The sequence below is a fragment of the Phlebotomus argentipes genome, unplaced genomic scaffold (assembly GCF_947086385.1).
Source record: "Phlebotomus argentipes unplaced genomic scaffold, Phlebotomus argentipes genome assembly contig_15, whole genome shotgun sequence".
NCBI lineage: Eukaryota > Metazoa > Arthropoda > Insecta > Diptera > Psychodidae > Phlebotomus > Phlebotomus argentipes.
The window spans coordinates 17,215,989-17,242,138 of NW_026776181.1; the positions used below are offsets into that span (position 1 = coordinate 17,215,989).

Genomic DNA, 26,150 nt, shown 5'->3' on the forward strand with positions numbered 1-26,150 from the left:
TGACTGATGGTGTGTTGACAGTTGCGCGGCGAAGTGTGGCGAAGACCAGAAGAGTATGTCAAAAGTTGGCCAGAGGATCTCCCAGGAAAGACCTTCCTTTGCGTGCGATTCTAGTCAAGTGCAAGTGGCGAGAGTGCGTGGGAGCGGTGCCAGAGTGTTTGCAGGACCCCAGTGAATCCAGCTGCAAGTGTGGCAGCGCGTGGGATGGGCTGCATCAGTAGCAAGAGGGACATCAATGACACGCATCCCAACATTTTCCGTGTGATCAACGTGAATGGGGAGGGAGTGGAACTATGGGCGGGAGACATTGAAGTCAATTGGGCCAACCTCACGCTGTACCGGAAGGGCAAGGAGCCCACACACTGGCCGCTGCGCTGCCTGCGGCGCTACGGCTACGACGGGGATGTGTTTTGCTTCGAGGCAGGACGCAGATGCCTCACGGGAGAGGGCATCTACTCCTTCCGCTGCCGCAGGGCCGAGCACCTGTTCAACCTGCTGCAGGCCCACATCGAGGGCACCACGTACAACGCCTCGGACGAGAACACAAACGCCCAGGAGGCGCACACGAACCGCCACTCCACGCTGTCGACGGGCAGCGGAACGGCCAGGCCCTCGAGTGGCGTCCTGGCCAGCGGCTACGTGATTGGCGGCCGCACGGAGGTCACATCGCCCAGCCAGGTGGTGTCGCCCAACGGGACAATCCACTCCGTGTCGCTGAGTCGCAGTTCTGACGGCCTGACGGAGGGCAACTACCTGGAACCCACTCCGAATCGCCAGCAAGCGCCCAGATTCGCGTCCGGCATGCGCCTGGGCAGCGTGAGCAGCGGCCCTATCAGTCCGGACCTCATCTCGCCCGGCTCTCCCAACAGTATTACCAACATCCTCGAGGTGACCACCCTGAATCCCCTCCCGACCGCCCAGCACGGCTCGGGAGTGAGCAACCTGTACCAGGAATTCCCGCTGCGCGAGCACAACAACAACAAGAAGCTCTCGCTGGACATTCCGCCGCAGGAGAACGCGCCCGCGGAGCCCGACACGCCCGACCATGCGTCGCAGAAGAGCGTCTGCTCGCCCTCGGCGTCCGTGGATCTCGCCGACGGCAGCCACATGTACATGAACATCGCGCCTGGCGAGATGAAGATCAGCAAGTCCGTGTCCAATCCCACCCAGATCGAGGGCAGCGGCAGTGACACGGCCAACTCCATGACACCCACGTCCACCTCCCTGTTCAGGTGAGTCCCGATCTCGCTTCTCTCCGCCAATGGGATCAGCTCATTGCCGAGTATACGAGCATACACGAATTGAAGTGTGTGGAACAATTTCCAGAAAAAGCTCTCATGTGCTTTGTTTCTTGTTGATTTTCACAGATTCTCGCGGATGAACTCGTACGGCGCCGATCCGGAGCGGTGCTACGAGAATCTCAATCCCGGCGAGATGAAGCCTCTGCTGGCGGGCAAGCTGGCCATGCCTGAGAGTGGCGCGTCCGAGCCCGGCACGCCCACGGAGCATCGCGTGGTGAACTACATCGTGCTGGACTTGGATCAGTCGCCGGCCGCGGGCGAGGGCGCCGCGGCCAGCCTCCTGCCGCCCGAGAGCCCGAAGAAGGCCGCGCTGGGCTACGCCACCATCGACTTCAACAAGACCGCCGCTCTGTCCAATTCAACGACTCCGTCTTCCGAGCTCGACAGCGAAGGGGCCACGCGAAAGACCAGGCACAGCTCCAGCATCGTCACCGCGCGACAGAGCAACTCCATTAGCGATTGAGGGCGCCCCAGGCGCCCGCGCACCACACATCGAACCGCCCGGCGGGCGACGCGGCCCCGCGCGCCACTCCTAAGCGCCGGCGCCTCGGCGCGTCGCTCCCGGCCGCCGGCGGCGACGAGGGTTTTACACTAAAGTGGAATTTTTGTGATTTTTTATAATATACCTACAAGTAGAGAAAGTGGCTAGGCGAGGAATTAAGGACCCTAATTTAAAGGATAATGTAAATTGAGAAAAACATATTTAATCAAGGTGTCAACAGACGATGTAGAAAAATTGATATTTTTTCTAACTAAAGCAGAGAGAAAAGAAGATGAAGAAAAAAACCTAATGAGAAAAAGAACAAGGAAGAGAGAAACAATACAGTAAATAATACGAAACGAAGGCCAAAGTTTTAATACCCAAAGTAAAATATTTAGGATTTTTATTTGATACAAATATATCGTTATTTGTTACAAGCATATTTTTGTATTATATAAACAATTTTGTCACATAATTATTAGAAAATTTAATAATCGAGATTTATTGCTGAGCATAAATTGAGTAAAATAATTATTCTTCCCCCTCTTTTTTTATTTTAATTATTATTATACTTTCTTTTTCCTCCTTCGAGAGACAACAAAAGATTACACCATTATATAAATTACTTTTTAAATATTACAGTTACAAAAAAAATCCCTTTCGTTCCTCTCTTGCAGCTCCTAAATTTTTGATAAATACAGTGAAACAAAGTGAAGAAACAAAAAAATTGAAGAGAGAGAAAGAAAATACTTTTTTCCAGGACTTTATCATCTTCCCCCCCACATTTTCGATTAATTTACCCTTTTTTTGCGTTTAAGTATAAAAGAAGATTACTGTAAGGATGTAAGAAATAAAAATTATACATTGTTTGATGATTAAAATGACTCTTTTCTTCATCCGCCGTCGCGCGAAACACTTCTTTTTTCCTCAGTTGAGAATTAGACTAGAGTTGTAGTTGCTTGCTAATGTAAAATTCCTACGTTTCGTGTGTGTGTAATTTTCGATTAATTCATGTGCTGCCAAAACTCTCCCCCAAAATGCATCCCTCGAGCATCCGCCGGAACAGGAATCACAGGGCGACTCTCATTCGTGCTCGTCCGAGTCGTCGATCACGTAAACGATGTCCGCGAAGGCGCCGGATTTGTGGAGTTGCAAGTGCTTCTCGCCGTCGAAGCGACTCTTCTCGTCCGCCAGATCCTGCGGAATTGCACAGGGAGACGTGAAAAGGGAGGCGATCAAAGGCAGAAGAACAAAGACAATTCATGCATTGCAGTAGAAAATAGAATTAATTGGTTATTTACCTGGGAAATGTGTGAAAATATGAGCATTCAGCGTCTGGGTTAATAACGTGATAGAAAGGCATTCGTGTGTTCTTAAGCAAAGAAATGATTCTTTATTGGTTAATCAACACTCTTGGCAAAATTCTCCATTGAACATCAATCACAGGCCAGCAAATACTTTTTATCTCTTTCAAACAAAAAAAACCACAGATTTCTCGCTCTTTCTCTCGCATTTCAAACTTAAAATCAACAAAGAAAATAATGATAGTATATTAAGCTTGTTAATGTTCACATATTAAACATGGAGCTGAAAATCAGGAAATTATATTTTTCTTCATATTTAATGGTTAAATATATTATAAATTTCATTTTATGATGGGAAAATCACTTAAAATTATATTAAAAACATATATTTTATTTCATTTCATCAAATAATTCTGTAGAAATCAATAATTTAGAATCTAATAGATATTTCTTTTTCTTTAAATGTTAATTAATAAGTTTCTTTTTTTCATTGTTTCCTTGTAGTAAAATATTTGGCATATTATTTATTTCTCGTGGAATTGCGTTGGAAAACTTCTGAAGACTTCTACTTCTCGAGTCTTTCTCTTCTTTTTACTAATTTCTAGAATTTCCTCTCAACTTATTATGCATATTCAACGCACACACAGGTACAAATACTTGAAAATACTCCATAATGACAGTAGTAAAAGTTGGTAAATCGGGCAAATCGAGTGGAAACTGCTACCAATTTCCGATTAATTTTATATACAAGACGCTCTCTTTCTCTCTCTTTCCCATATTTATGATGATCGTTTTAGTCACACTTGGCGGCCGAGGACGCGAGATGGGCGACATTCAGGCGATTGTTAACGGATGAAGTGGTGGCGATCCTAGTCTGATTGGCAATGTCAAAGCTGAGCGAGGCCTGGCGCGCCAACAGAGCCTTTCTGGCCCCCTCAGCAACACCATCATCGTCACTCGCCGTGTTAATGTGATTGTTATTGAGATTGAGACTGTGAAAGCGATGCAGTACCTTATTGCGCACCAATCCAGGATGCTTCTCGCATATCTTCGTCCAATCCTTGGGCAGCGCCCACGACAGCGGCGACTTGGCGAAGGCAATCAAGTCCTCGTACTCGTGCACGATGCGATTCTCCGTCGACTCCTTGCTTATCGCCTCAGGAGTGCTCTCCTGGCGCGAAAAATGACTCCGACGTGAGCGCGTGAGTCCATTGTTGGACGTGACAATGCTGTTGTTGCTCGAAGCGTGCGACGATGAACTCTCCGTTGACGTGTTCACTGGCAAGACAGAGAGAAGGAAATCAATCTAAGACGCTAATTTAGTATTTCTGTGCCATTTATGAAGCTCACAATTCTCAATAGCAAAGGAAGAAAAACAGTTCTTTCATTTCTTTCTGATTCACTTACAAGTCTCATTGGCGAAGACATCATCGTCAGCATCGATGCTCAAGCCATTCCCAGGCGATCCGGACGCCACCAGCAGATTCAAGCCGATGCCGCTGTCGGCGAAGGGAGACGTAGAGCCGCCCAGTTGATGTGACACTGGCACAACGGGCGGGGCGTAGGGATTGAGTGGTGTCGATGGCACGGATCCACTTCCCTGCGAATAGGATGGAATTTGAGCCTCAAACGTGCCCGCCAATCCAACATCGACAGAGGCCAAGAATTCGCTGCTGCTGAAGTAATCGTCCAGCACAAGTTTGGCAGCCTGAAAGACAAAGTGATCAAGTCCAGTTTGAGCAAATGTCACAGAAGATGTCCTCTCACCCTGACTAGATCACAGCGATCGCCCGTGATCTTGAGATTATGCGGACCAACGCTCACGGTGAACTTGTATTCACCCAGTGAGGCGTCGTTGGTCGAGTAGCTGTGCAGGAGCAGTTGACCACTGGTAGCCACTCCGCTACCACGCGACAACTTGCCAGCCGCCGAGGGCACCTGCGGAGCCGCCGCCTGGGCGGCCGCCGCGCCGGGCAAGAAGGGATTGTTGTTGAGCTGATTGGCCGCCATCACGGCAATGGCAGCAGCACCAATACTGTTCCGGGCGGCTCTCAGTGAGTTCTGCGTCTCATCCGAGGCAGACGAGGCCAGCGAACTGCACGATCCGCCGCCTTGAGACGTCTCCAGACGCACAGGCGATGCATTTCTCCTGATTGTGTCCTCAATCAGTTGCTTGGCGTAGCTGAAAGACAACAGAGAATCACTTTCTCTAGCGTCTGCAAAGTGCAGCTGTGAAATCACATTCATCCACTCACTTGATCTTCTCTTCGTTCGGTCCGGTGATCTGAACCAGTCGCTCTTTGGCTCCAGGATTCACTGCGAAATTCCATTTGCACGGGGAAGAGAAGAAAAACACACACAGTCATCGATTAGTCATTAGAATTTTCTTGAATTGCAGAAGCCAGAATATGTTATAAACACATTTAGCCATTGTGAAGTGAGTGATATTAATTTTGATTAAAGCAACAACATTCTGGGGCTTCAGTTGGTCTCACAGAGCCAAACAATGAGAGCCACAAGACGAACAATTAGACATGATAATAATTCCTCAGCATAAGCCAAACATGTAAATTAGCTGTTAAATCATCACGTTATTGAAGAAAGTGTACATATATATTTATTCTCTGACCAATTGGCAGTCTTTCTTGTGTGTGAGTGATTCTTTTTCATGAGTAAAATGGTGTGAAATTACGTTTTCTTGTCACGATATGACTCACGGAATGGTTCAGTCATGATTTTCTATATGTATCTTTAGAGTATTTCGTTTTTTTTCTTCTTCTCCTGAGATGAGAAACAGAAAACAAAGATCCGCAGCAGAATCAAGAAATCAAACATTAGCAAACACAGAAACAGAGAGAGAGAGAAAAAAACGTAATCAATGAAAGTAAAATGCAGTTTTTCGCACTGGTGCAAGAGAGTCAATGTGAAAAAGATGTTAATGAATTTATAATATATATATATTAGAGAACATATATAGGTTGATGATTTGCGCACGATTCATCATTGGCAGCACAACATCTCAAGAAGACACACAACAAACACACAACAAGCAAAGAGAGTTAATCCACATTAATTTCCATCCTTTTTTTGCATGGGGATTAATTTGCATGTGTCTTTTTTTTTGCTTTCAGGCCACCAAATCATCATTCAACTTTACCTCTCTGAAATGAAATGATTGTCTCACTCAACTCCTCAATCATGTGCACTCTACGTCCTTTTATGCCCATAACTTGAATAATTGCACGCATTTTTTTTTTCATAATCGTTGTGGCCAGCACAAGAAAAAGAGAAGAAACTCTGATCAATAAAACCATTTTGTTGGCTCTCTTCTGTGGTGAAGGGAAAACATAATCATCATCATCTTAAGCGTCTTAAGCACTGTGCTTCTTCATCATCTTCCTCCAACGTCACACACGACTAATTTGTGTGTGTGTTGTTTGGAATGTGTAACAACAATACAAGACGTGATAAGAATTTCAGCAATTCAGCCTTTCTGCTCCACGTAGAAATTTAATAAGGAAAAATACACTTGGAGAAGAGCATTTGAGATCACTGCTCTCAACAACAACAGCAGCAGCAACTTGCTCTCCATTTGCAAAACTAACAAATGGTGAAAGGCAAGTTGTGTGCAATAATTAATAATGAATTGAGAAAAAGAGAGAAAAATGTTACCTTTTCCGGAGTCAGCATTGCGAATAACCACTTCGTCCTTCGAGTAATTCTTCCCGGGGATCTTCGTGGGCTTCGTGAACTTCCCAGAATTCCTCAGGAGCTCACCGGGCGCCAGAATGGCGGGTTGCGATTGGCCCATCAATTCTGGGGGGGAGGTGCTCAACATCGTCAATTCATTCACAGTTGCCGATGATACAAAAGCAGGCTGCAAGAAGGACACCAACAATTAGCAAAAAGGACACAACAAGCAGACAAACAGACAAACAACAAACCTCAACATTTGTCGCCTTGTGCTTGTAATATGTGTTGACTTCGTCCGAGATCTGCCACGATTTCGCCCGCAACTCAATCAACTCGAGCAAATTGAGACGCGTCATGATATTGAGCCTCTCATCTTGCGACGCATTTCTGAACGTGACAAAGGCCTTGTCCAGCACATCCTTCGACAGCGCCTCCAACTGAGGCCCGTACACACGCAAATTCGACAGCAGCATGTTCATCTTGCCCGCATCAACGGTGGCGGACGCCAAAGAAGCCGCCACAATCTCAATCAACTCAATCAATTGCTCGACAGTCTGCATCTCGTAGATCTGCTGCGGATGCACTGGCTGGTGGGCCACTGAAGCCTTCAACGATCTCATTTTCTGTGACATCATTGGGAAGTTGCACCTCCCCCTGGAAAGACACACACACGCGCGCGCAAGAACGGAGAAAAAGGGTGAGAAATTAGGCACACAACTTCTATCTATTTCACGTGGCAGGCAAAATATGTGCTTCTTTTCTTCTCTTCCTCCTCTTCTTATCACCTCAAAGGTTTCACCTCTACACACTTCTCGCACACAAAAAAAACCTCCTAATTAAATAACTATTAATCATACATTTTGGACACACCGCGTCAAACAATCACTGTCTTCTTCCATCACCATTCAATTCAGCTGTGGCGAGAAATGGGCTCTTTTTCCTCTCGCTTTTCGCGCTGGACTGCCTTTTGGATGCGCGCGCGGGTGGGAGAGAATCAGTGAAATTGCCACTCAGATATGAAGATACAATTCATGTTATTTATCATTTTGCAAACTCCACAAACTACTCATTATCTGGGTGAAATCTGCAGATCAACAAAACACCCAGAACTATTTAGAGTGACTCAGCTTCAAGGGGGAAATAAATTGTGTAGTTTTTCTTGAATCTCGTGGATCTCGTGCCCAAAAGACTTACTTTAGAGGTTATAAATCGCATTCCCATCGTCATATCTCCTCCTTGGCCACTTCCTAATCCACTGGCATTAACAGCAGACCCTAAAACCCACCCATTGGCATGGAACTTGGCATTTGATGTGGCCGCAAAGGCCGTAAAACAGCCCATTTCAGTGGCACTTCCTCGTGTGGTCCACGGACAAGGTGCGCTGCTCCAGGAGAAAGTGAAATTGAGGCCCATTTCGCGATCGTCACATCGTCCACGCGCGCGTTTCTTTCACTTTCAGCCCAGCCGAAGAGGCGTCACGCGATTTGCATCAATTGATCGTCAGGCGTGCTTCTTCGCAATGATGCTCTCTCTTGCAAATTTGACAAAAAGTTTTTGCCAGCAGAGAGTTTTTGCGCTTATAAATATAACCACAGTGACTCATGGATGATCAGACAGCTCCTAATAGGCGCACTTCTCCTGTCGCGCGCCACCTTCTGTGCGCCCCAAGGGGCCCAGAGGCCCATTCCCCCGCGGAATGGCCAGCACAAATCGCCACAACACCTGCACAAGGAGGGAAAAATTGCAGGGAGGGAAAGAAGAAAACTGTGTCGATTGAGTAACACGAAGAATGTGGGAAATGCAAGTCTCTGACCTCGAGTGTTTGGAGAGCAGAGGAACTGAAACAGACTGGCGTACAAGCTCTTTTATCACACAATCCACACCTAAATTAGTTTATATTTTCAAACATTCGACGTGGTGTGTATTTGGTTTGAGATAAAAACGAGGGTGTCCAAATTGCTGTCTATTTTGATAACACACGCGCCATAATTGAACAAGAGAACCCACGCAAGTTCACGCGGAAAATCACACCGTTTCACACCTAATTACTCCCTCTCACTCGCCAACCTTGCACACCAATTGCCAATTGCGAATTTGCCATTCAAATTAGAATATTTTCACTTTGCAGTGCGGAGAAAAAATGTGGGTGAGAGGCGAGAAAAACAAAAAAAAACCCAAATGACGGTGCGCGAAAGGGTTAAATGTCACAGCGAAGAGAAATTTTGCATTTTTCATGCCCATATCACACTCCTCCAGCCACATCAACGCAACAATCATAATCCTCACCACTTCCTGCAGTGGAATTGATAGGGAAATACGGGAAAATGACCCGAAAAATCGTGGAAAATTTAAGAAAAACACTCACCTCTAATTCGATTAAATTCACACCAAACTTTGACAGCGCGAAATTGGGGTTGCCGCTGCGCAAACTGAGCAATTTGTCCAATTCGCCGCGACCGTGCGCCCCCTGTGTGTTGAACAGGAAGTAATCATTAAGGAAACACGAAAAGTCGTGAAAAATTGCAATTATCACGGGGAAATTGCATGATTTTGTGGATTTTTCCAATTGCAAGAGATTCTGTAAGGAGTAAGAAGTACAACGAGGTAAAAATCTTCCTTGCAGATGGGAAAATTACCATGAAATCTGTTGAGCGTCTTGTTTTGGTTTTTCCATTCAGATTCTAGACTAAAACCCGCTTAAATCAACTCAGGAAGTTCAGGAGAATGGATCCAGGTGTCGGAGATTTTGTAGGGAGTCCCTCTATATCAGATGCCAATGACCAGAAGCGACGCAGGTGAGGGAAGATGTGATTTTTCCTCTTCGGCGTGTTTAACCTCACTTCTCTGGGCATTTCAGCTCTTCCCGGTCCATCAAGCGCAAGCGATTCGACGACGAGATTGTGGAATATAGCCTGGGACTCACGCCTACGCAGATAAATCGTGTGGCACGATCGCGCACTCAGTCGCAGTCCTATGTTGTGCCGCCCACAACTTATGCTGAGATGGTGCCTTCGCCGACTCCCGTCGTCACGCCAGTGGCCACAGTTTCCGCCCCGCCGGCTCACATGGTGGCCACAGTGACTCAGGTGGCGAATGTGTTGCCCCCGACGCCGCCCGCAGTGGTGCGCGAGCATCCGGCGAGTGTCTCGCTGGAGAAGAGACGCAGCCTGAAGAGCTCCAAGAAGAGCAAACGTCAGAGAGGCGCTCATCAGGTGTCCACGAAGGATTTGGGCCGGTGGAAGCCAATTGACGACTTGGCACTGATCATCGGCATTCAGCAGACCAACGATCTCAAGATGGTTCACAGAGGAACGAAGTTCTCCTGCAAGTTCACAGTGCAGGAGTTGCAGGCTCGATGGTACTCGCTGCTGTACGAGGAGTCCATCTCACGCATCGCCGTGGCGGCCATGAGGAATCTCCATCCGGAGCTGGTGGAGAATGTGCAAAGCAAGGCTCTGTACACGACGCAGGAGGAGGACTTGCTGGGCACCGTCAAGAGCACATCAGCGCCCACACTTGAGACATTCCAGGAGTTGCTGGACAAGAATCCCGCCGTCTTCTATCCAGCACGCACGGCAAAGTCCCTCCAGACGCACTGGAATCTGCTGAAGCAGTACACTTTGCTGCCGGATCAGGTGATGCAGCCGCTTAGTCGGGACTCCATGACCTTCTCAGACACCGAAGAACTCATCAACGACGCCGAACTCGTGGATCTGCGCGACGAGGCGCTGGAGATTGAGCTCGCGCTGGCGGACAGACGCAACAAGCGAGAGATTCGTCAGCTGGAGAATGAATTGTCGCGATGGACGGTGCTTGTGGACTCGCTGGCGGGCATCGGATTCACGCCGGAGTTCGACAAGGAGACGCCAGCCGTCCTGCGAGGGCGTCTCGTGCGATATCTGATGCGCTCGCGCGAGATCACAATGGGGCGCTGCACCAAGGACTTCACCGTGGACGTGGACCTGAAGCTGGAGGGACCAGCGCACAAAGTGTCGCGCAAGCAGGCCACCATCAAACTGCGCAGCAACGGAGACTTCTTCATGACCAACGAGGGCAAGAGGGCGATCTATGTGGACGGAAGTCCTCTGCTCACGGGCGCCAAGACGAGGCTGAACAACAACAGCGTCATTGAAGTGAGTTGATGAATCTTTACAGCAAGTCTCAATGATCTCATATAATCATTTGGGTGTTTTGCAGCTCTGCGGCCTGAGGCTAATCTTCCTCATCAACTATGACCTGATCAATGCGATTCGCCAGGAGAGCGCCAAGATGAACATCCCGCTCACGTAACAGTGAGAGAAGAGACTCAGTGGTAATTTTCTCAAGTACATGTTCTCCCTTTTTTTAAACACATACAACATATAGAATAAAATACACATCTTCCAATGGAATCACACTTTTGGATTACGCTAAAACTATGCGGTAACACTTGGAATAATAACAACAGGGGGAAATAATACGTGCTGATGGGAATATAGCTTACCTTCCTTATCTCTCTGCTCTCGCGCCTAAACATTGAAGCGCGTCTCAGAGCCGTCGGCCAGCATGAGAGTCACTGTGCGATTGTTGATCCAGATCAGCTTGGCCAGGCGCATCGGATTGAGTCGCGTGACATCGGGAATGGGCGCCGTGGAGTAGCCCTTGATGCAGCGCGTCTGACTCTGGCCCAGGCCGAACATCCCCGTGCTGGTTTGCCAGAAGGACAGGCGATTGTCGCCCGAGGCGTAGCTGACGAGGAACTTGCCGTCAGGACTAAAGGCCAGCGCCGTGACGGGATTCGTGTGGGCCGGAATCATCTGGCACTTGTTGTGGCGCAACTCATAGATGGCCAGGTGCCCATTGCTGGCGCCCACGGCGATTCTGCGCGTCCCGAAGCAGTGCGAGACTTGATTGAACTTGCAGATGGCCGGACAGACGTCCTGCAGCGGCTTATTCTTCAGCTCCGTGCCATCGACGCAGTGCAGCGTGATGTCCATGACCTCCACCAGGAGATTGGCAATGTCTGTCTGCATCTTGTCAATCAGCATCTCCACGCACTGCAGAATCTCCTTCTTCGCCCTGTACAGCACGGATTGCGTGAGTGGCGTGCTCAGCGTCTGAGCATTCTGCTGCAGCGTGTTGAAGCGCGCCACTTCGCGCGCCATCGTCGTGATGAACGCCGCCGGACGAGCCGTGGCGATGAGTCTGAGCGCATGGCGCGCCGTCCTGCAGGCGTCCGCTTGCGGCGTGAGTGGCAGTTTGTAGTTCAAACTGGGAATCAAGCGACTGGAGTCACAGCACATCTCCAGCAGGCCCAGCAGCACTTTGCTGACATCCAAGTACGGCTCCCACACCGTAAATCCCCGCCCGATCAGATCAATCGCCGCCCGACGGAGTGGCGTGAAGGCGGGCAGCTTGGGTGTCGGCGGTGCCAGCAGAAGATGCGTGAGTGCCATGGACGTGAGCCTGGCGAGATTATTATTCCCAATGCCAAAGCCCTCGACCACAGAACTCTTGCGTCGCTGATCACCAGAGCGCTTCGGCTGCTGCTGCTGTTGCTGCTTCTCTCCGCCCGCCTCAATTGAGATGTCCTGACCAAACTCCGCTCCAATCACGCCCAGGAGAATCACCGCACACGCCTGCTTTCGCTTGAGTTCAGCCAGCGACGAGGGCTTTCTGATCACTTCCTCCTCCTCTTCCTCGAACTCCTCCTCCACCTGTTCCGCGTGCACTGGCGGCGTCAGCGTTCCCGGCGGATTCGGCTGACTGGGCGTCGGCGGCTGCTGCGCAATTGGCTCCTGCTGAGTGTACAGCGGCAGAAACTGTGCCCAATTCTCCACCAGCAGCTTCCTGCCCTTCTTCCCCATGCGACCCAATTCGCCCAGAAGAATCTGCTGCGCCGCCTCGCGGATCTCAATGCAGTGATGCTGCCAGCGTCTGGCCATCATCTCCACTTGAGGCCTCTTAAAGTTCTTCGGCTCCATGGCGTCAATCTTGTCCGGCAGCAGGAAGCAATGGTGCGTGGACAGGAGACTCCAGCCCTGCTTGATCTGCGCCTGCTGCTGCGTGTACATCTCCTCGTGCTCATCCTCAGTCGTCCACGACGCCGACACTCTGGTCGCCTGGCGATGGAGCTTCTTCGTGCGCTCCGTCTCCGGCAGAAAGCTGGCCATGTTCATGGACATGAGCGTGTTGGACATGGCCACCATGGCCAGCAAGTGATTGGACGTGAGTGTCGTGCTCAATTCCCAGTGCAGACGCGCCGTGAAGAGCTTCGTCAGCGTGTCCAGGCGGATTTGATCCGCCAGCGCCGCCTGCGTGGACACAGGCAGAATGGAATCTGTGCTGGCCGGCAGACTGATGGTGTTCTGCCACGTTGGCAGCATCAGACTCATGTAGCCACCCTTGGACAGCACGCCATACGACACGGGCACCATTGGGCGCAGCAGACCCAGCTGAGTCTCGCACACCTTGTCCAGATGCGGATCCAGGCCCCACGAGTGAATCAGCGACAGCAGCAGCTGCGCCACTTCCATCACGTGCGTCGCCTCCATTCGCGGTGTCGCCTTCTTGTTCGCCTCCCCCAAACCATCTGCAAAGTGTGGAGAAAACTGAGATTAGAGCAAATAAATTGTGCGCGCAAACAGAGCTTCCATATTGACACACATTGCAAGCAAAACTCTGTGCAGAAGATTGAGTCATCTCAAATCAGATTTCCAAGAGATGAATTATTCAGTAATAATTCCAATTTCAAGAAATTAGACAATTTAATGAGAAGTTTTTGCCACATCCGGAAACTAAAAATGCCTCTGGATTGAAAGAATACGAATTTTCATGTGTTAAAATGCAGTTTGTCTTCATGAAAATCAACCTAAAGCATTCTTAATGCATTTAAACAGCCTCTGGACTAGGTGGAATATAATAATAATATCATCTTGGGATGTTGGAAGAGCAATTTAGCTCAGGGCGAAGAAACTATCGTGATAATATCACGATTAGCAGACGCACAATCTTCACTGCGCGTCTCGCGAAATGCTTGAGAAGAAGAATTCCTATTTGGGAAATTGACAAATTGCAAATTTCCTCATTTATCCTTCTCAAAACACTCGGACTTGCAAATGAGCGAGTGAAATCGTTTCATTGTCACGGTATTCTAAGTGTGCACAAGTGCAAAATGCCAGGTTGGGAAAACTCCACAATATATAGTTGAGCCATTGCACTTGACCAGAACACACGAACACGCGCGCGCGCTTGAAAGCCAGAAATTTCCCAATTTTCCTGTTTTCTCACTCAAGCAAACTGCTGTGTAAACTTTCTGGGTTTCTCTCTCTCTCTCCCTGACATCCCCACCTGAGGCACCTAATAAATTCCGCAGGAAGGTGAATCCATCCAGTTTCACCTTAGCCATTGATGGTGCAATTCAATCGATATCACTTTGCGAAACACTTGCATTGAGTAACGATGATCGCGAAGAGTCTCCTTGGGATATTTCTGGTGATTTTGCTGGTGTCTGTGTCAGAACAGGTGAGAAATTGTGTGTCTTTTTCTGGAATTTTATCCATTGAAATCACCCCCAAAATTCACAGGCACCGAAGCGTGGGAGAGAAAATCGACCAGAATTGAGTCATCGCGTTGAGGAATTCCTGCAAAATCTCGATCACGATGGTCTCAGCGATTCGGAGAAGATCAAGTACTTGGGTGAGATTCTAATCGCCCTCAGTTACTACAAATACAACAATCCTAACTACTTGGAACACTGCGTAGGCCGCAAGATTGTGCAGGATGGCTATAGAGATGTCCAGAGACAACCGTACAGGGATCACAATTCATCCTCCTCATCATCCTCTTTCGACGGTTCTGACACACTTCCCAGTCGAAGGTATCAGAATCGTGGAATTGATGGTCATCAGTCCAACGCAGATCATCAGGAGGATAATCATTACGAGAATGAGGAGCATGAGGAGGAGGAGCAGGATTACGATGATCAGGATTATCACAACAGAGCTCAGCAGGAAGAAGATCCAGTCAATCAGTTTTACGGCCAGAGCGGCGGAAGAAACTACATCGCTGCCGACGATGAGGAGCACGATGGAGACGATCAAGCGTACACCAGAGACTACGGACATGATCAGGATGGTGGATCTCGCGGTGGCATTGACCAGGAGTCCTCCTACGATCCCTACCAGCGATCGCACCACTCATCAGCCGATCAATACGATCACAGCGGCGACTACGACAATTCTCCTCAACAACACCATCAAAGCGGCGGACAAAGTGTTCTTCCGCGCGTCGATGAGTACCTCAATCAAATCCAATTGCACGGCATTCCCAGCAATCTTCTCGCTCACGCGCTCACGTATCTCGATCACGCCAAGGGATCCGTGCGATCGTACGCCAGTCGAGCGCAGGACTTCGACAAAATCCGACCGTGCTTCGAACCGCTGGTGAGATACTTCAACATCCTGAATGAACATCTCGCCGGCGAGTACAGGAGATGCTCGGATCAGTGCTACATGAATGCCCTGCACAACTACAGCTCCTCCATCTCCCAATACACCCACACCACAACCTCCTGCATTAGCGATAGAGTCTAAATCGAACACACACTCACCCTTTTCGCCCACTTGCTTAAGACTCTCCACCTTGGCTTGTATCTTCGTTTGCACATTCTCCGCTCCTTCCTTCATCTTCTGCAGTATCCCTGAGAGCACATTACAACAAACACACACACAATTAATCCATTAACAATTTCAGAGCAAATTGCAAATGAATAAAACACCGTGTTTGTAAAAACAGAAGCAGAGCAATAATAATAATAATAATAAAAAGGAATGAAGAGATGCGAGAAAGAACGAAAAGTGTTTGCGCATTTGTGCAGAAAAAAAGGCAGTAGAGAAAAGAGGATATAAAAATTGCACTGAAAAAACAATATGAAATGTGTGCGAAAAGAAATGATGGCAAAATAAAGAATCTTCGTGTGTGCGGATTAAAAAGTTGGACAAACCATGCTTGTCTTTCTCTTTAAGTATCTTTTCCACGTCACCCGCCTTTGTCTTAACCTTCCCGAAGAAGTCTATAGCAAGGCATTTTTATATTACGAAAGTCATAAAAGGGAAGAGAAAGAAAATTCATTAACTTCTCCTTCCTCTCATTCAACCACAGAATTTCAATTAATAAATTCAATCAATTCTTCAGTGGCACAGTAAGAATGCTTCTCAACACTTGATCTTCAAGGTTTCTTGGAAGCTTTTCTCACAGCGCCACTGCAATTTTCATGGAATTCTTCACATTGCTCACCTGAAATCTTCTTCCCCGCATCGTGAGATGGCAACTGACCAACCGCTTGAGCTCCAGCCTCTTGAGCTTCGAGTGCTTCGGCTGTCATCAGAGCATATTCCTCGCTGTGCAGCTCAAAGATCAATCCCTCAATGTCAAAGAAGAGAATGTGACTCTCTGCATCCTTGGGATTTGTCCTCAAGCCTTGAATCAACAGCGGACTGCTTCGGTTCTTCAGCAGAAAGTCCGCATGTTGATTGCCATGAGCATGAAGTTGCTGCAATTGATGAATTCCTCGCTGTGTTGCATGGCGAATGGCGGATAAATTGCGATGTCGAAGTCCTCTGAAGAAGTGCACAGCGGGATTGGCCAAGCCCATCTCCGATGTGGAGCCACAGGAAGTCTCCGCCACATTCTCATCGCACGCCGACATCACTTCCTCAGCCAGCATTCCGTGCAGCACTCTGTCCAGATGTCCAGTCTCCATTTGCCACACATAAACCGTGCCATCTGAGCAGCCGACAATGAGGAAGTCATCCAGCGGACGCCACTTGATGCTCACCACTGGGAACAAGTGTCGACTGGCGAGCGTGACACACTTGCGCTCCTGCAGACTCAGCAGCGTCACCGAGTGGTCAGACGCCACGGAGCAGATGCACTTCTGAATCCTCGGACTGCACGTGTTGGGCGGCACCAGCAGCTGCGTGATCTCACCGGCGTGCACACAGAAGCGATGCAGAAGCGTTCCGCTGTACAAATCCCACAAACACACCGCGAAATCCACTCCGCCAGACACGAGATGCGACTTGTCGTAGCGCGGATGCGCCAGCGATGGGCAGAGCAGCGAATTCACACGCCCACGATGTCCCGTGAGGATCTGATGCGGCGGCCAGTCGTGGTAGTTCTTGTGCACTCCGTGCAGCAACTGAAGCATGACCGTCTGCGTCGCCGGGACGATGATAATGGAGCCATCCTCGCGTCCCACCACCAAGCGACTCTGCTGCGGCAAGTAAATGCTCGCCGTGAGCTTTATAATACTCTCACTGGGATGATTCAGCTGATCCAGGATTCCCACTGGCGATGGCGTCATCAAATTCCACGTGTCATTCACACTCGTGCAGATTGTCGACTTCAGCACTGCAGAAGGAATCGATTAGGACAATGGAGAGGGATTAGCAGTGTTTCCCACTCACCATTCGGAGGTGTTCTGTCTGTCTGCATCTTCTTGATCTCCTCCACAGTCATGTCAGGAACCGTCCAAATTGTCACGAAGCCCTCCGAATCGCCACGCACAAGATACTTCTGCGTCTTCCCGCCACGAGTTGTCGGCACAAGTTTCATCGCGGGCGGACAAGAAAGAGGCTAATTGGGAGAATAGTGATAAAGAAATCGAATTGAAGGCTTCTAATCACGTAATCTAATCACAAAACAGCTGCGATCGTCGTATTTGGGCTTCATAAGATCACGTACAAAAGGCCATTGAATTAATTCCAGACAACAAGCTAAATCAAGAAGACACGCTTACCTTTTCGCCGGTCTGCGAGAGAACACAATAGAGGAATGGAGAGTCCTTGCCAACGGCCTGTGAGTGGAATTCCTTGTTGTCAGGAATACAGCTGGAAAGAGTCAGAGAGCAGGAGAGTGTGTTAGTCTTCTAGTTGCCCTCAAGATGATCATTAGATGGTCGTTAGAACAACACTCAAAGGAGGAAAACACACATAATTTCCAGTGAATCTTTCTGGATGAGTTGAACACATTTTCCCTCGTAATTGCTTTCCAACAGACACAAATCATGCATACACAATGTTTTGTAAGATATATTCACTGTGATCATGCAGTGAAGAGTTTCACATCAAAAAGAAAGGTCGTGGCAGGAAGAGTTAGAGAGAGATAGCACAACACACACAGAGAGAGAGTCAGGAAAACTGTCCAGAACACAGAGTGAGGCTCGTTCTCAACACTATTTGTAAATATGGTCTTTGCTTTTTAAGAAAAGAAAAGTCAAATATGATCTCAACCAAATAGATTTGTAACTCCATCAATCGCTTGTTTTTTTTTGCTAACCTAACAGTGGAAATAAATCCAGGGATTGCGCTATAATGGGAAAAAAGAGAAGAAAGAGAGGGAATTTTCGCATTATTCACCCATTCTTCTGCCGAAGCACATTGTTTTTTTGTTGTTGCTTTTCTTTTTTGGACGAAAATCATAGAAAAAACCAATTGGAAAAAGCACCAGTGACAACCCTCAGAGTTTTCTTCTTGTACAAGAACATAAGAGCTTTGCAGTGGTTACTCACTTGGCGGGCAGACGATAGAGATATCCCTTGCCTTCGTCAGACCACAAGATCACGCGATCGTTACCCAGGAAGTCTCCGCCGAGCCACCGTTCGCCGGACGGCGAGATGACGCTGCAGAGCACGGTGAAGTCTCCGGCATCGTAGATTTGCCAGTACTTGGCGCACACAATCAGCACAGTTCGCTGATTCTGGGAGCAGCAGCTCATCATGATGGCGTTCAGGCAGCGAATCTGGAAGTGAATGCAGAGAATTCACTTCTGCCTTCACCACAAATCTCCAATCTGCCGCACCTGTTTCGACTCATTCTCATAAATAGGCTCAGAATACTTATTCTCATTGCCGATCAGCGTCCAAACCTTCACCGTTCCCGTGGTCGTGATAGCCAGGACCACGTCATCCTTGCGCTTCGACGGCCGCAGAACCTGCAAAAGCCACATTATCAGTGGGATTGTCAGGGAAAACCTTGAGAAGAACTCACGTGAAGAGCAGAAATCCAGTCTGGCTTGACTTTGCAGCTCAGCGAGAAGATGACCTCCAGACTGAAGGGATCCATCACCATGATCTCCGCATAGTAGCCGTTGCAGAAGAGCCTGATGTCGTCGCAATTGGACATGTGATAGGCCTGGATGCTCGTGTGCACCTGACTCAGCTTCGTGGACTCGCGACACTTGCCGTCCACGAGATCCCACGTGCACATCTCGCCCGTCTCCGAGGAGCTGACCAGGAAGTTGTTGTCCTGGATGACGGAGGCGCGCGAGAGGCACAGCACGGGCGCCGTGTGCCCCACCAGAAGACACCTGGGCGTCATTTGCATGGTGTCCGGATCCACTTGCCACAGGCAGATCTGCCCATCGTAGCAGCCCGTGGCCAGTGTGCGCTGGTCACGTGAGAGAAACACACTGGAGACGCAGTGGGTGGGCGCGAAGGGGCCCCACAGCACCACTGGCACCACGAGATTTGTGCTGCCCATCGCGTTACGATTCTGTGAAAACTTCCTGTGACGTCACTATTGATTTTTCATCGCCTCGCGCCAGAGAAGACTCGCCAGATGCCTTTCCACGCGATCAACAGACGGAGAGTCAACACTGGGTCACGCAGGTCACGTTTTTCACGCTTAATAGCTCCTTTCGGAGGTGATTTTCGCGAAAAATCTGAGAAGGATAATTTTCAGTTTTTTCTTCACACCCACATCACTCGAGATACTGCACAGCGGAGCGCAATTGCGCGGTTTTTCTTATCACTCGACTGACGAGTGAAGAAAAATGCCCGGGAAACTCTATTGACACACTGTCCACACTTTTCCCAGTGGTTTTTCAATCGAACTGGATAGCAACTATCGAGGAAAATCAAGGGAAAAGCCACTCGCGCGTGCTTGTTGTCTTCTGGTCAGCTGACTACACTGCAGAAATATTTTGAATTGTCTTCCGCAATTCCCTGGACACACACCACATTTGATGACATTTGCGCGAGCATTTTGCGAATATCACTCACCGCCAGCGCTGTCGTCGCCGTGTGTCAAAACAAAATCGTCAGTTTTCTCGAGAGTGAATTGTGAAAATTGCGCAAAAAAGCCCCGCATTGCCAATATCCGCCACAATGGCTGGTGAAAATATATCGCGACTGCTCTCGCTGGCCAGGAAGTTCAACATCTTCTATCTGGAAGGTGAGTTTTCATGCGGCCGCAGAGATTCTTTTGTCCGCTTCCTCTCGCCCACTTTGGGGTGGTTTTTCCCACTTTTCCCCGCATTTTCCCGTCTTCACACCACCCCTCGGCGCCTCTTGGGCCCTGCGGGAGGACTTTCCCACCGCGCTGCGATGGGTGATTAGCAATTGACCCCGTTTTTTGGGGGTCAGTCGCGAGAGACGACACAGCCGCAGTGCAGTGACCTCCGCCCGTCGGGGGTCCCTGAGCTGCCAGCCTTGGGCCGCTTGATTGATTCTCCTCCGCCGCTTGCAGGCTTGCCCCAGCGCAACTGCCGCCCCTTCGTGGTGGACGGGCGGCAGGTGGGTCTGGTGCGACAGGACGTGGTGAAGCAGCTGGCCAGATACCCCAACGTCTTCAGCATCCGGCAGCTCGAGGCGGAGGAGTACGCCGGCTATGTGGAACTTAACCCCGCCTTCCGGGACTACACAGAGCGCTCGCGGCACGTGGACCGGGTGCTGCGGGAGCTGCGCGAGATGGACGTGTTCGTGGCCCTCAAGGGCTGGCGCGATGAGTTCTACGAGGTGAAGGCGAAGCACTTGGCGCTCCTCAAGATGGACCGCTCGGCCACATGCCTGTTCGGCGTGAGGAACTACGGCGTGGACATCAATGGCTACGTGAAGCACCCCAGCCGGGGGCTCTGCATATGGCTGCAGCAGCGCTCGGACACCAAACAGACGTGGCCAGGTGAGTTCCCAAGCGCGCGCGGCTCGAGATAAGCCTCCCCCCGTGTGTGTGGCTTATCTCTCAATTGAGGCTGATGCAAGTGGCGTGCGTCGGCCGCCGGAGAGGCATTTCGCAAGGCGGCTCCGGACTTGCATCTCTCCCAATTGTGCTCTTATCGGCAGCCGATGAGTGTGACGAAAGCGTATTGAACTGGTTGTGGAACTGGATCAGTGGGGAAATCAATAGGGATTTGTGTGATGAACAGTTTCGATATGGCTTTTTTACAGATTGAGGTCTGCAAGAATGCTTTAATCCGACGACAATTGTCCAATTGCCTTTCATAATTATCAGTGGCGTAGTGTGAATTTTGTTGGAATTTGCAAACGAACAGAAATGTCGAACACTTCATAATTCACGGGGTTTTGTGGCATTTTGGGAGCAAATTTGAATCTCGAGCTTCATTTTGAGTGTTGAATTCGATGTAAAAACTTGTGCTTCAAGAAATATGCGGCTATTTAAATGGTTTTTATCTTTGATTTAAAGATTAATCGTTAATTCTTATTCGGATTTTATTTTTGCAGCTCATTTTAGCACTATTTTTAGAGACTTTAAGCCTAAATAATCACATATTTTGTCTTCGAAAGCTGATCAAAGAGCTTGAAATTCCCTAAATCACGCCCATCGTGAAGCTCCGCCCCAATTTTTCTTCTTTGCCTTCATTGATCGCTACGCCTCTGTTTTTATTGAGTTGCAAATTGATTCATGGGATGAATCTGGTTGAATTCGCACAGTGCAAACCTTGCCATTTGCCAATGTCCTCGAGTTGATGAATCGCGCGCTGCAATTTGGCGTCACTTTCCAAAGGTCATCCATCGATAAAAATTAACGCGCGCTCTCTCTCTCTCTCTTTCCGTGCGCTCTGCGCGTCCGGCCAGGCAAGTGGGACAACATGGTGGGCGGCGGCCTGTCCGTGGGCTACGGGATTAAGGAGACGGCCGTGAAGGAGGCGGCCGAGGAGGCCTCCATTCCGGAGCACCTCACGCGGAATCTCGTGTCCGCCGGCTGCGTGAGCTTCTTCTTCGAGAGCGAGCGCGGCCTGTTTCCCAACACGGAGTTTGTGTTTGATCTCGAGCTGCCCGCGGACTTTGTGCCCAGCAACTCGGATGGCGAGGTGCAGGCGTTCGAGCTGCTGCCGGCCAAGGAGTGCTACGAGCGCCTCTTCTCGCCGGACTTCAAGACAACGAGCTGCCCGGTGGTGATTGACTTCCTCATCAGGCACGGCGTGATCACGCCGGAGAATGGTGAGTTCTTCATCTTCTTGTGATGAGACAATTATGAGCAGTTTCTTAAGCTCTTTTGTGTGTCTTTTTGCAGAGCCAAATTTCACCCAAGTTGTGGAATTGCTTCACGTTCCCCTTCAGACTCTGTATGAGTTTGACGTGACCCGAATCACGGATAATCACGAGAATGGCCAACGAAATCTCCCAACAGCTTAAAGAACAGCAGCTGCAGCAGCGTTGAAGAAAAGAAAAAGTGTGTGGAGATGAATAAGAAATCCAATTTTATACCATTTAAGAGAAACACAAAAACACACACATTTTTTAGCAATTTCATACTAGAAGAGAAGAGAATGATGACGACATATTTCCATGCTTTTTCCTCCTTCAAAATGTAGTCAAGAAGCAAAGAGAGACAAGAAGAAGAAAAAAAAAGAATATTTATCCAAAATTTTGATATAATCAGAAAGAATAGAAAGAGAAGAAGAAGAGAAAAAGGGGAGAAATTTGGAAAATGGAGAAATGAATTTGAAAAGAGGTTTTTTTCGCTTTGAACAATGTAAATTGTAAAATCTCTTGTTTTTCTATATTTATTTGTTTTCTGTGCTCCTCCTGAGGAAGATTTAAGAAAGGAAAAAAAAGTGTTTACGAGAGGAGGAATTTATGACGTGATTTTTTTTTATAATTTATGTGTATTAAGACAAGAAATGATGAACAAAACTGAGTCAAGAATGAAAAATTCCATGTCTTTCGTTTAGTTAGGACGTAAAATAATAATTAATATCTATCGATGATACAAAACACGTGACGATTATTATTTCTTTTTTTGTTTTGGTAAAGAATAAGAGTATTAAGGAAGGGATGAGAATGAAAAATCAGATGATAAAATGTACTTAAAAGAAGAAAAAAAACATATAAAGAAATTCGTTGCAATCTTTATCAATGCATTAAAACTCTATGTATAATTATAGTTGAGAAACGAAGGTGAAGAGAAAAACTGAAGACATTTTTTCCATAAAAACTAGCTGTACTTGAATCTCTTCTCCAAGAGATTTTAATTAATCCAGAGATTTCAGTAAGAAGAAAAGAAAAAAACATAACAAATCTAATTAGAAATGTTTTCTTTCGATGACGCGCACACAACTTTTTCCACCTTATCAGCAATATTATTATTGTTTTTAATCTCTCGCTGTACGATTTTTGAAAATGATATAAAACAAGATAAACTTTCTTTCTGCTCATGTAAATTTTACTTTTACTATAAATATACATAAACGAGTGTTTATAATACATAAAGCGTTGTGTACCAAAAAAAAAATAAGAGAAAGAACAGAGAAAATATTTAATATTCCTACCTAAATCGCCTCATTCATTGTTCTTTATGGATGTCAACGTCGTTATTTTGGTTTTTAATTACAGTTCCATATTTTTTTTTTTGATCTTATCGATGTATATTTTCCCCCCTCGTGATTTTATGCCACATTTTGCTTCTCCATGTTATTTAGTTTTCCTTTTACAGACCCAGAAAGCCCTTTTATTTTCTATAACACTTTTTTTTTTAGAAAAAAGAGAATAAGAGAATAATCTTGTATGTACAGTGATTCTTGTAAGACACAGCGAAAGGGGGTTCTCCTGTGACACAGTCGTCCGTCCACGATGCTAAGCACCTTCTGAGGATGTCTCCTGAATGGTATCGAGTATTTCGCCTCTGCACATTGGGCAGAAGCGCAATTGAGTGACGCATTTGGAGCAGAAACCCCTGGAAAATCAAGCACAGAATCATTCAGGATGTTGCTTTTCTCTTTGGGTTGCCAATATTCCTCACCGATGCTTGCACGGCTCGATTTGCACTGTCGCCTTCTCGTCCACACACAGAGAGCAGGAGTCTTCTTTGACGCTGAGCCGCCTCAGCTGGTCCAGGAAGATGTGACGCGGAAGAACAATCTTGTCGTGCGGACTCAGTTGGGCGAAGTCGTTGAAATTCTTCACGCCAGGACGCTTCTTGGGCGGATAGCGAAAGGGTGTGGCGCCGAAATTGAAACGACACTGCTGGAAGGACATGAAGGAAGCGGCAGCGAAGAATCCCTCCCTGAAAGTGTGCAGAAAAAGCCGTTAAGATCCGCCTAAGAAATACCTTTTTCAGTCTACTCACTTGACACTCCTGAAGACCTGCTTGAAGACTTTACTCTCCACACCGTCCAGACTGAAGACAATCTCCTGATTGTCGAGATCCAGCAGACAGCCCAGAATGGAGCCCGCCTGCCAGCGCGGGAAGTCGTGCGGCATGGATTGCGCGTTGTACCAGATCAACTGCCGACACCCATCGAAGGCCATCGAGTGCGGATCATCGCCGATGCCGTATCCCTCGCGACTCAGGAACTTGGACTCCTTCGTCGCCCAGCCGATCTGCATCACGCCCGGCGTGATGATTGTCACTTCGTAGTACCAGCAGCCGGCGTGCACTTGGAACGTGCAGCGCACACTCTCGAAGCTGTACGCGTCGCAGCGCGCCTCCAGGCCGTCTGGCGAGATCTTGAGATACTCACTCACGTCTTTCGTGTTCAGCATCACATTCACGGCGCTGAGATCCACCATCTCGTACGAGTACTGCCTGGACTCCAGTGTGAAGTAGTTGTCCAGACACCAGCGCGCACAGAAGCCCACTTGGCGCATGAGGAAGTCTCGAGAGTTCACGTGCCTCTCGAGCGCCACGAGAGGATTGCTGGACAGCAGCTTGAGGCTGTGCTTGATTGTGGCCTTGTTCTCGCTCGTCTGCGCGAACTTCTCCAGCGCAATCAGCGAGAAGATCATCACATCGGGATTCGTGCCCTCCTCCAGATTGCCCAGCAGATACTTCAGTGTGCTGTCCGAGAGAATGGAGACGCTATTCGGCCCGGCCAGCCGCTCGGCGAGACACCCGAGGATCACGCAGAAGTTCCTGTTTCGCCGCGCGAAACTCCTCCCGTGCGAGAACTGCGGGATCATGTCGGCCGTCTGCAGCATGGATTCCTTCGTCGGCAGCGGGCTGTCGTCCAGCAGCAGCAGGATCACGTTGGGCCCCATCGGGTGCTCCAGCGGCACCACGCTGATCAGACTCTTCACCAGCTGCAGCCAGCCCGAGGGGCGCTCCGTGATGTCGTGCAGTTGCATCATCGACGCCGGCGGTTCGGGTTCGCTGGAAAAAAAGCCCATGAAGTGACCATGAGTAATTCAGGGAGAATTTCACAAGGTGGGAGTCATAAAATAACTACTGCTAATATAATAATCGTTATCCCCCAGGGCTTATCGAGGTATTTCGCCATAAACCACACACATAACACACTTTTATGGCCAGCATTCTCAGACTTCTCAGAAGCCAAGAGGAAGAGAAGCATCGGTTTCTCTCAATGACCTGCCCTTTGTGCTCATTTGTAAACATTGCATTTCAAGCAATTCCCATCGCCTCTACGCCATCCCTTTCCACTGGACCTTATCGCTGGACCATGAACTCACTTCTCCACTATCTCGCCAATGACGTCCAGGGTCTCCCGGATGAGGCGATCCACGGTCTCGGACAGGGAGTGCTTGTGGCACGTCCTGCGCCCATCAGTTCGTGTCTCACTCGCGTCCATGGACTCCTCATTGGCACTGTCACTGCTCTTGTCCTTGCACAGGCATACGCCCATCTCTCACAGCCACGACTCGTGGTTTCTCCCTGGAAATACCTGACTTTCACGGCACGGAAAACACGCAAGAAATGGAGCAACTCCGCGGAGAAACCTATTTCGAAATCTGCTTGGCGCCCTACTGGGGCCCCTTATCACGCACTGCCACTGGCTTTTTCGCACTGTCCGGACGCGCGGGGCACTTGGGGAGTTGTCATGGGTGTTGTGAGGCCTTATACTCGGGCTTTCCCAGAGAATTTTCACTTTTTAGGCCACTTGAAATCTCACGAACGAACAAAATGACAGACAGCGATTGTCAACACTGCAATTGCGACCAACTTCACTGCGTCTTTCAACACTGCGCTGATCCGTTGAAAGAAGAAAACATTGACATTTTTCAATTAATTTTCCCCCACAGAATGTCCAGACGATCCAGACATGATAGATAAAACATTTTCATCCTACATATCCCAGAACTCACACGCAGAAAATATAGTTTATATTACTTTACACAAATATTCTTCGCAGTGT

At 48.5% G+C, this 26,150-nt stretch overlaps 6 protein-coding genes across 7 annotated transcripts; 3 read left to right on the plus strand and 3 right to left on the minus strand.

Annotated features, from left to right (window-relative positions):
- Positions 1-62: 62 nt before the first annotated feature.
- LOC132263036 (fibroblast growth factor receptor substrate 3) lies at positions 63-2,232 on the plus strand. Its single transcript, XM_059762594.1, has 2 exons — positions 63-1,232; positions 1,368-2,232. The coding sequence occupies exons 1-2, from the start codon at positions 205-207 to the stop codon at positions 1,762-1,764; spliced, it is 1,425 nt and encodes a 474-aa protein (XP_059618577.1). The 5' UTR covers positions 63-204; the 3' UTR covers positions 1,765-2,232.
- A 110-nt stretch (positions 2,233-2,342) lies between these two features.
- Positions 2,343-9,231, minus strand: LOC132263033 (eukaryotic translation initiation factor 4E-binding protein Mextli). Of its 2 annotated transcripts, XM_059762591.1 has the most exons (9): positions 9,145-9,231; positions 7,031-7,433; positions 6,759-6,963; positions 6,244-6,315; positions 5,342-5,402; positions 4,854-5,268; positions 4,494-4,794; positions 4,099-4,364; positions 2,343-2,979 (listed from the first exon to the last, which is right to left on the minus strand). In XM_059762591.1, the coding sequence occupies exons 2-9, from the start codon at positions 7,412-7,414 to the stop codon at positions 2,866-2,868; spliced, it is 1,818 nt and encodes a 605-aa protein (XP_059618574.1). In that variant the 5' UTR covers positions 7,415-7,433; positions 9,145-9,231; the 3' UTR covers positions 2,343-2,865. The 2 variants fall into 2 exon arrangements, with proteins under 2 accessions (XP_059618574.1, XP_059618575.1); XM_059762592.1 differs by lacking the exon at positions 6,244-6,315.
- LOC132263035 (microspherule protein 1) lies at positions 9,226-11,090 on the plus strand. The gene is made up of 4 exons (XM_059762593.1): positions 9,226-9,383; positions 9,458-9,574; positions 9,637-10,912; positions 10,977-11,090. The coding sequence occupies exons 2-4, from the start codon at positions 9,504-9,506 to the stop codon at positions 11,067-11,069; spliced, it is 1,440 nt and encodes a 479-aa protein (XP_059618576.1). The 5' UTR covers positions 9,226-9,383; positions 9,458-9,503; the 3' UTR covers positions 11,070-11,090.
- Positions 11,091-11,092: 2 nt separating this feature from the next.
- On the minus strand, positions 11,093-19,710 carry LOC132262522 (WD repeat-containing protein 7). The gene is made up of 11 exons (XM_059761800.1): positions 18,809-19,710; positions 18,621-18,752; positions 18,331-18,560; positions 17,560-17,650; positions 17,228-17,396; positions 16,056-17,171; positions 15,763-15,831; positions 14,962-15,459; positions 14,621-14,874; positions 14,193-14,304; positions 11,093-13,350 (listed from the first exon to the last, which is right to left on the minus strand). Exons 1-11 carry the CDS (start codon positions 19,298-19,300, stop codon positions 11,288-11,290), a joined length of 5,226 nt encoding a protein of 1,741 aa, XP_059617783.1. The 5' UTR covers positions 19,301-19,710; the 3' UTR covers positions 11,093-11,287.
- Positions 19,711-19,822: 112 nt separating this feature from the next.
- On the plus strand, positions 19,823-23,531 carry LOC132262084 (uncharacterized). The gene is made up of 4 exons (XM_059761221.1): positions 19,823-19,993; positions 20,288-20,719; positions 21,634-21,999; positions 22,073-23,531. The coding sequence occupies exons 1-4, from the start codon at positions 19,927-19,929 to the stop codon at positions 22,192-22,194; spliced, it is 987 nt and encodes a 328-aa protein (XP_059617204.1). The 5' UTR covers positions 19,823-19,926; the 3' UTR covers positions 22,195-23,531.
- An 88-nt stretch (positions 23,532-23,619) lies between these two features.
- LOC132262083 (RING finger and SPRY domain-containing protein 1-like) lies at positions 23,620-26,078 on the minus strand. Its single transcript, XM_059761220.1, has 4 exons — positions 25,468-26,078; positions 24,128-25,150; positions 23,801-24,064; positions 23,620-23,734 (listed from the first exon to the last, which is right to left on the minus strand). Exons 1-4 carry the CDS (start codon positions 25,638-25,640, stop codon positions 23,635-23,637), a joined length of 1,560 nt encoding a protein of 519 aa, XP_059617203.1. The 5' UTR covers positions 25,641-26,078; the 3' UTR covers positions 23,620-23,634.
- Positions 26,079-26,150: the final 72 nt, after the last annotated feature.

Bases quoted from the DNA above. Each gene is read 5' to 3' on its own strand.
- LOC132263036 (XM_059762594.1), top strand. From the start codon at position 205: ATGGGCTGCATCAGTAGCAAGAGGGACATCAATGACACGCATCCCAAC. The intron at 1,233-1,367 runs GTGAGTCCCGAT...TGATTTTCACAG, and splicing joins ACGTCCACCTCCCTGTTCAG to ATTCTCGCGGATGAACTCGT.
- LOC132262522 (XM_059761800.1), bottom strand. From the start codon at position 19,300: ATGGGCAGCACAAATCTCGTGGTGCCAGTGGTGCTGTGGGGCCCCTTC. The intron at 18,561-18,620 runs GTGCGGCAGATT...ATTCACTTCCAG, and splicing joins ATGAGAATGAGTCGAAACAG to ATTCGCTGCCTGAACGCCAT. The intron at 14,875-14,961 runs GATGAGTGGTGC...TCATGTCCGTAG, and splicing joins TGTGATCGTATTGATCGGCT to TCTCTGGTGTACGCTTGATC.
- LOC132262084 (XM_059761221.1), top strand. From the start codon at position 19,927: ATGGCTGGTGAAAATATATCGCGACTGCTCTCGCTGGCCAGGAAGTTC. The intron at 19,994-20,287 runs GTGAGTTTTCAT...CGCCGCTTGCAG, and splicing joins CAACATCTTCTATCTGGAAG to GCTTGCCCCAGCGCAACTGC. The intron at 20,720-21,633 runs GTGAGTTCCCAA...GCGTCCGGCCAG, and splicing joins CACCAAACAGACGTGGCCAG to GCAAGTGGGACAACATGGTG.
- LOC132263033 (XM_059762591.1), bottom strand. From the start codon at position 7,414: ATGATGTCACAGAAAATGAGATCGTTGAAGGCTTCAGTGGCCCACCAG. The intron at 6,316-6,758 runs GTAACATTTTTC...CAATTATTCAAG, and splicing joins CAATGCTGACTCCGGAAAAG to TTATGGGCATAAAAGGACGT. The intron at 5,403-6,243 runs GTAAAGTTGAAT...GGAATTTCGCAG, and splicing joins AATCATTTCATTTCAGAGAG to TGAATCCTGGAGCCAAAGAG.
- LOC132263035 (XM_059762593.1), top strand. From the start codon at position 9,504: ATGGATCCAGGTGTCGGAGATTTTGTAGGGAGTCCCTCTATATCAGAT. The intron at 9,575-9,636 runs GTGAGGGAAGAT...TGGGCATTTCAG, and splicing joins AATGACCAGAAGCGACGCAG to CTCTTCCCGGTCCATCAAGC. The intron at 10,913-10,976 runs GTGAGTTGATGA...GGTGTTTTGCAG, and splicing joins ACAACAACAGCGTCATTGAA to CTCTGCGGCCTGAGGCTAAT.
- LOC132262083 (XM_059761220.1), bottom strand. From the start codon at position 25,640: ATGGGCGTATGCCTGTGCAAGGACAAGAGCAGTGACAGTGCCAATGAG. The intron at 25,151-25,467 runs GTGAGTTCATGG...CTTTTTTTCCAG, and splicing joins ATTGGCGAGATAGTGGAGAA to CGAACCCGAACCGCCGGCGT. The intron at 24,065-24,127 runs GTGAGTAGACTG...GCACACTTTCAG, and splicing joins CAGGTCTTCAGGAGTGTCAA to GGAGGGATTCTTCGCTGCCG.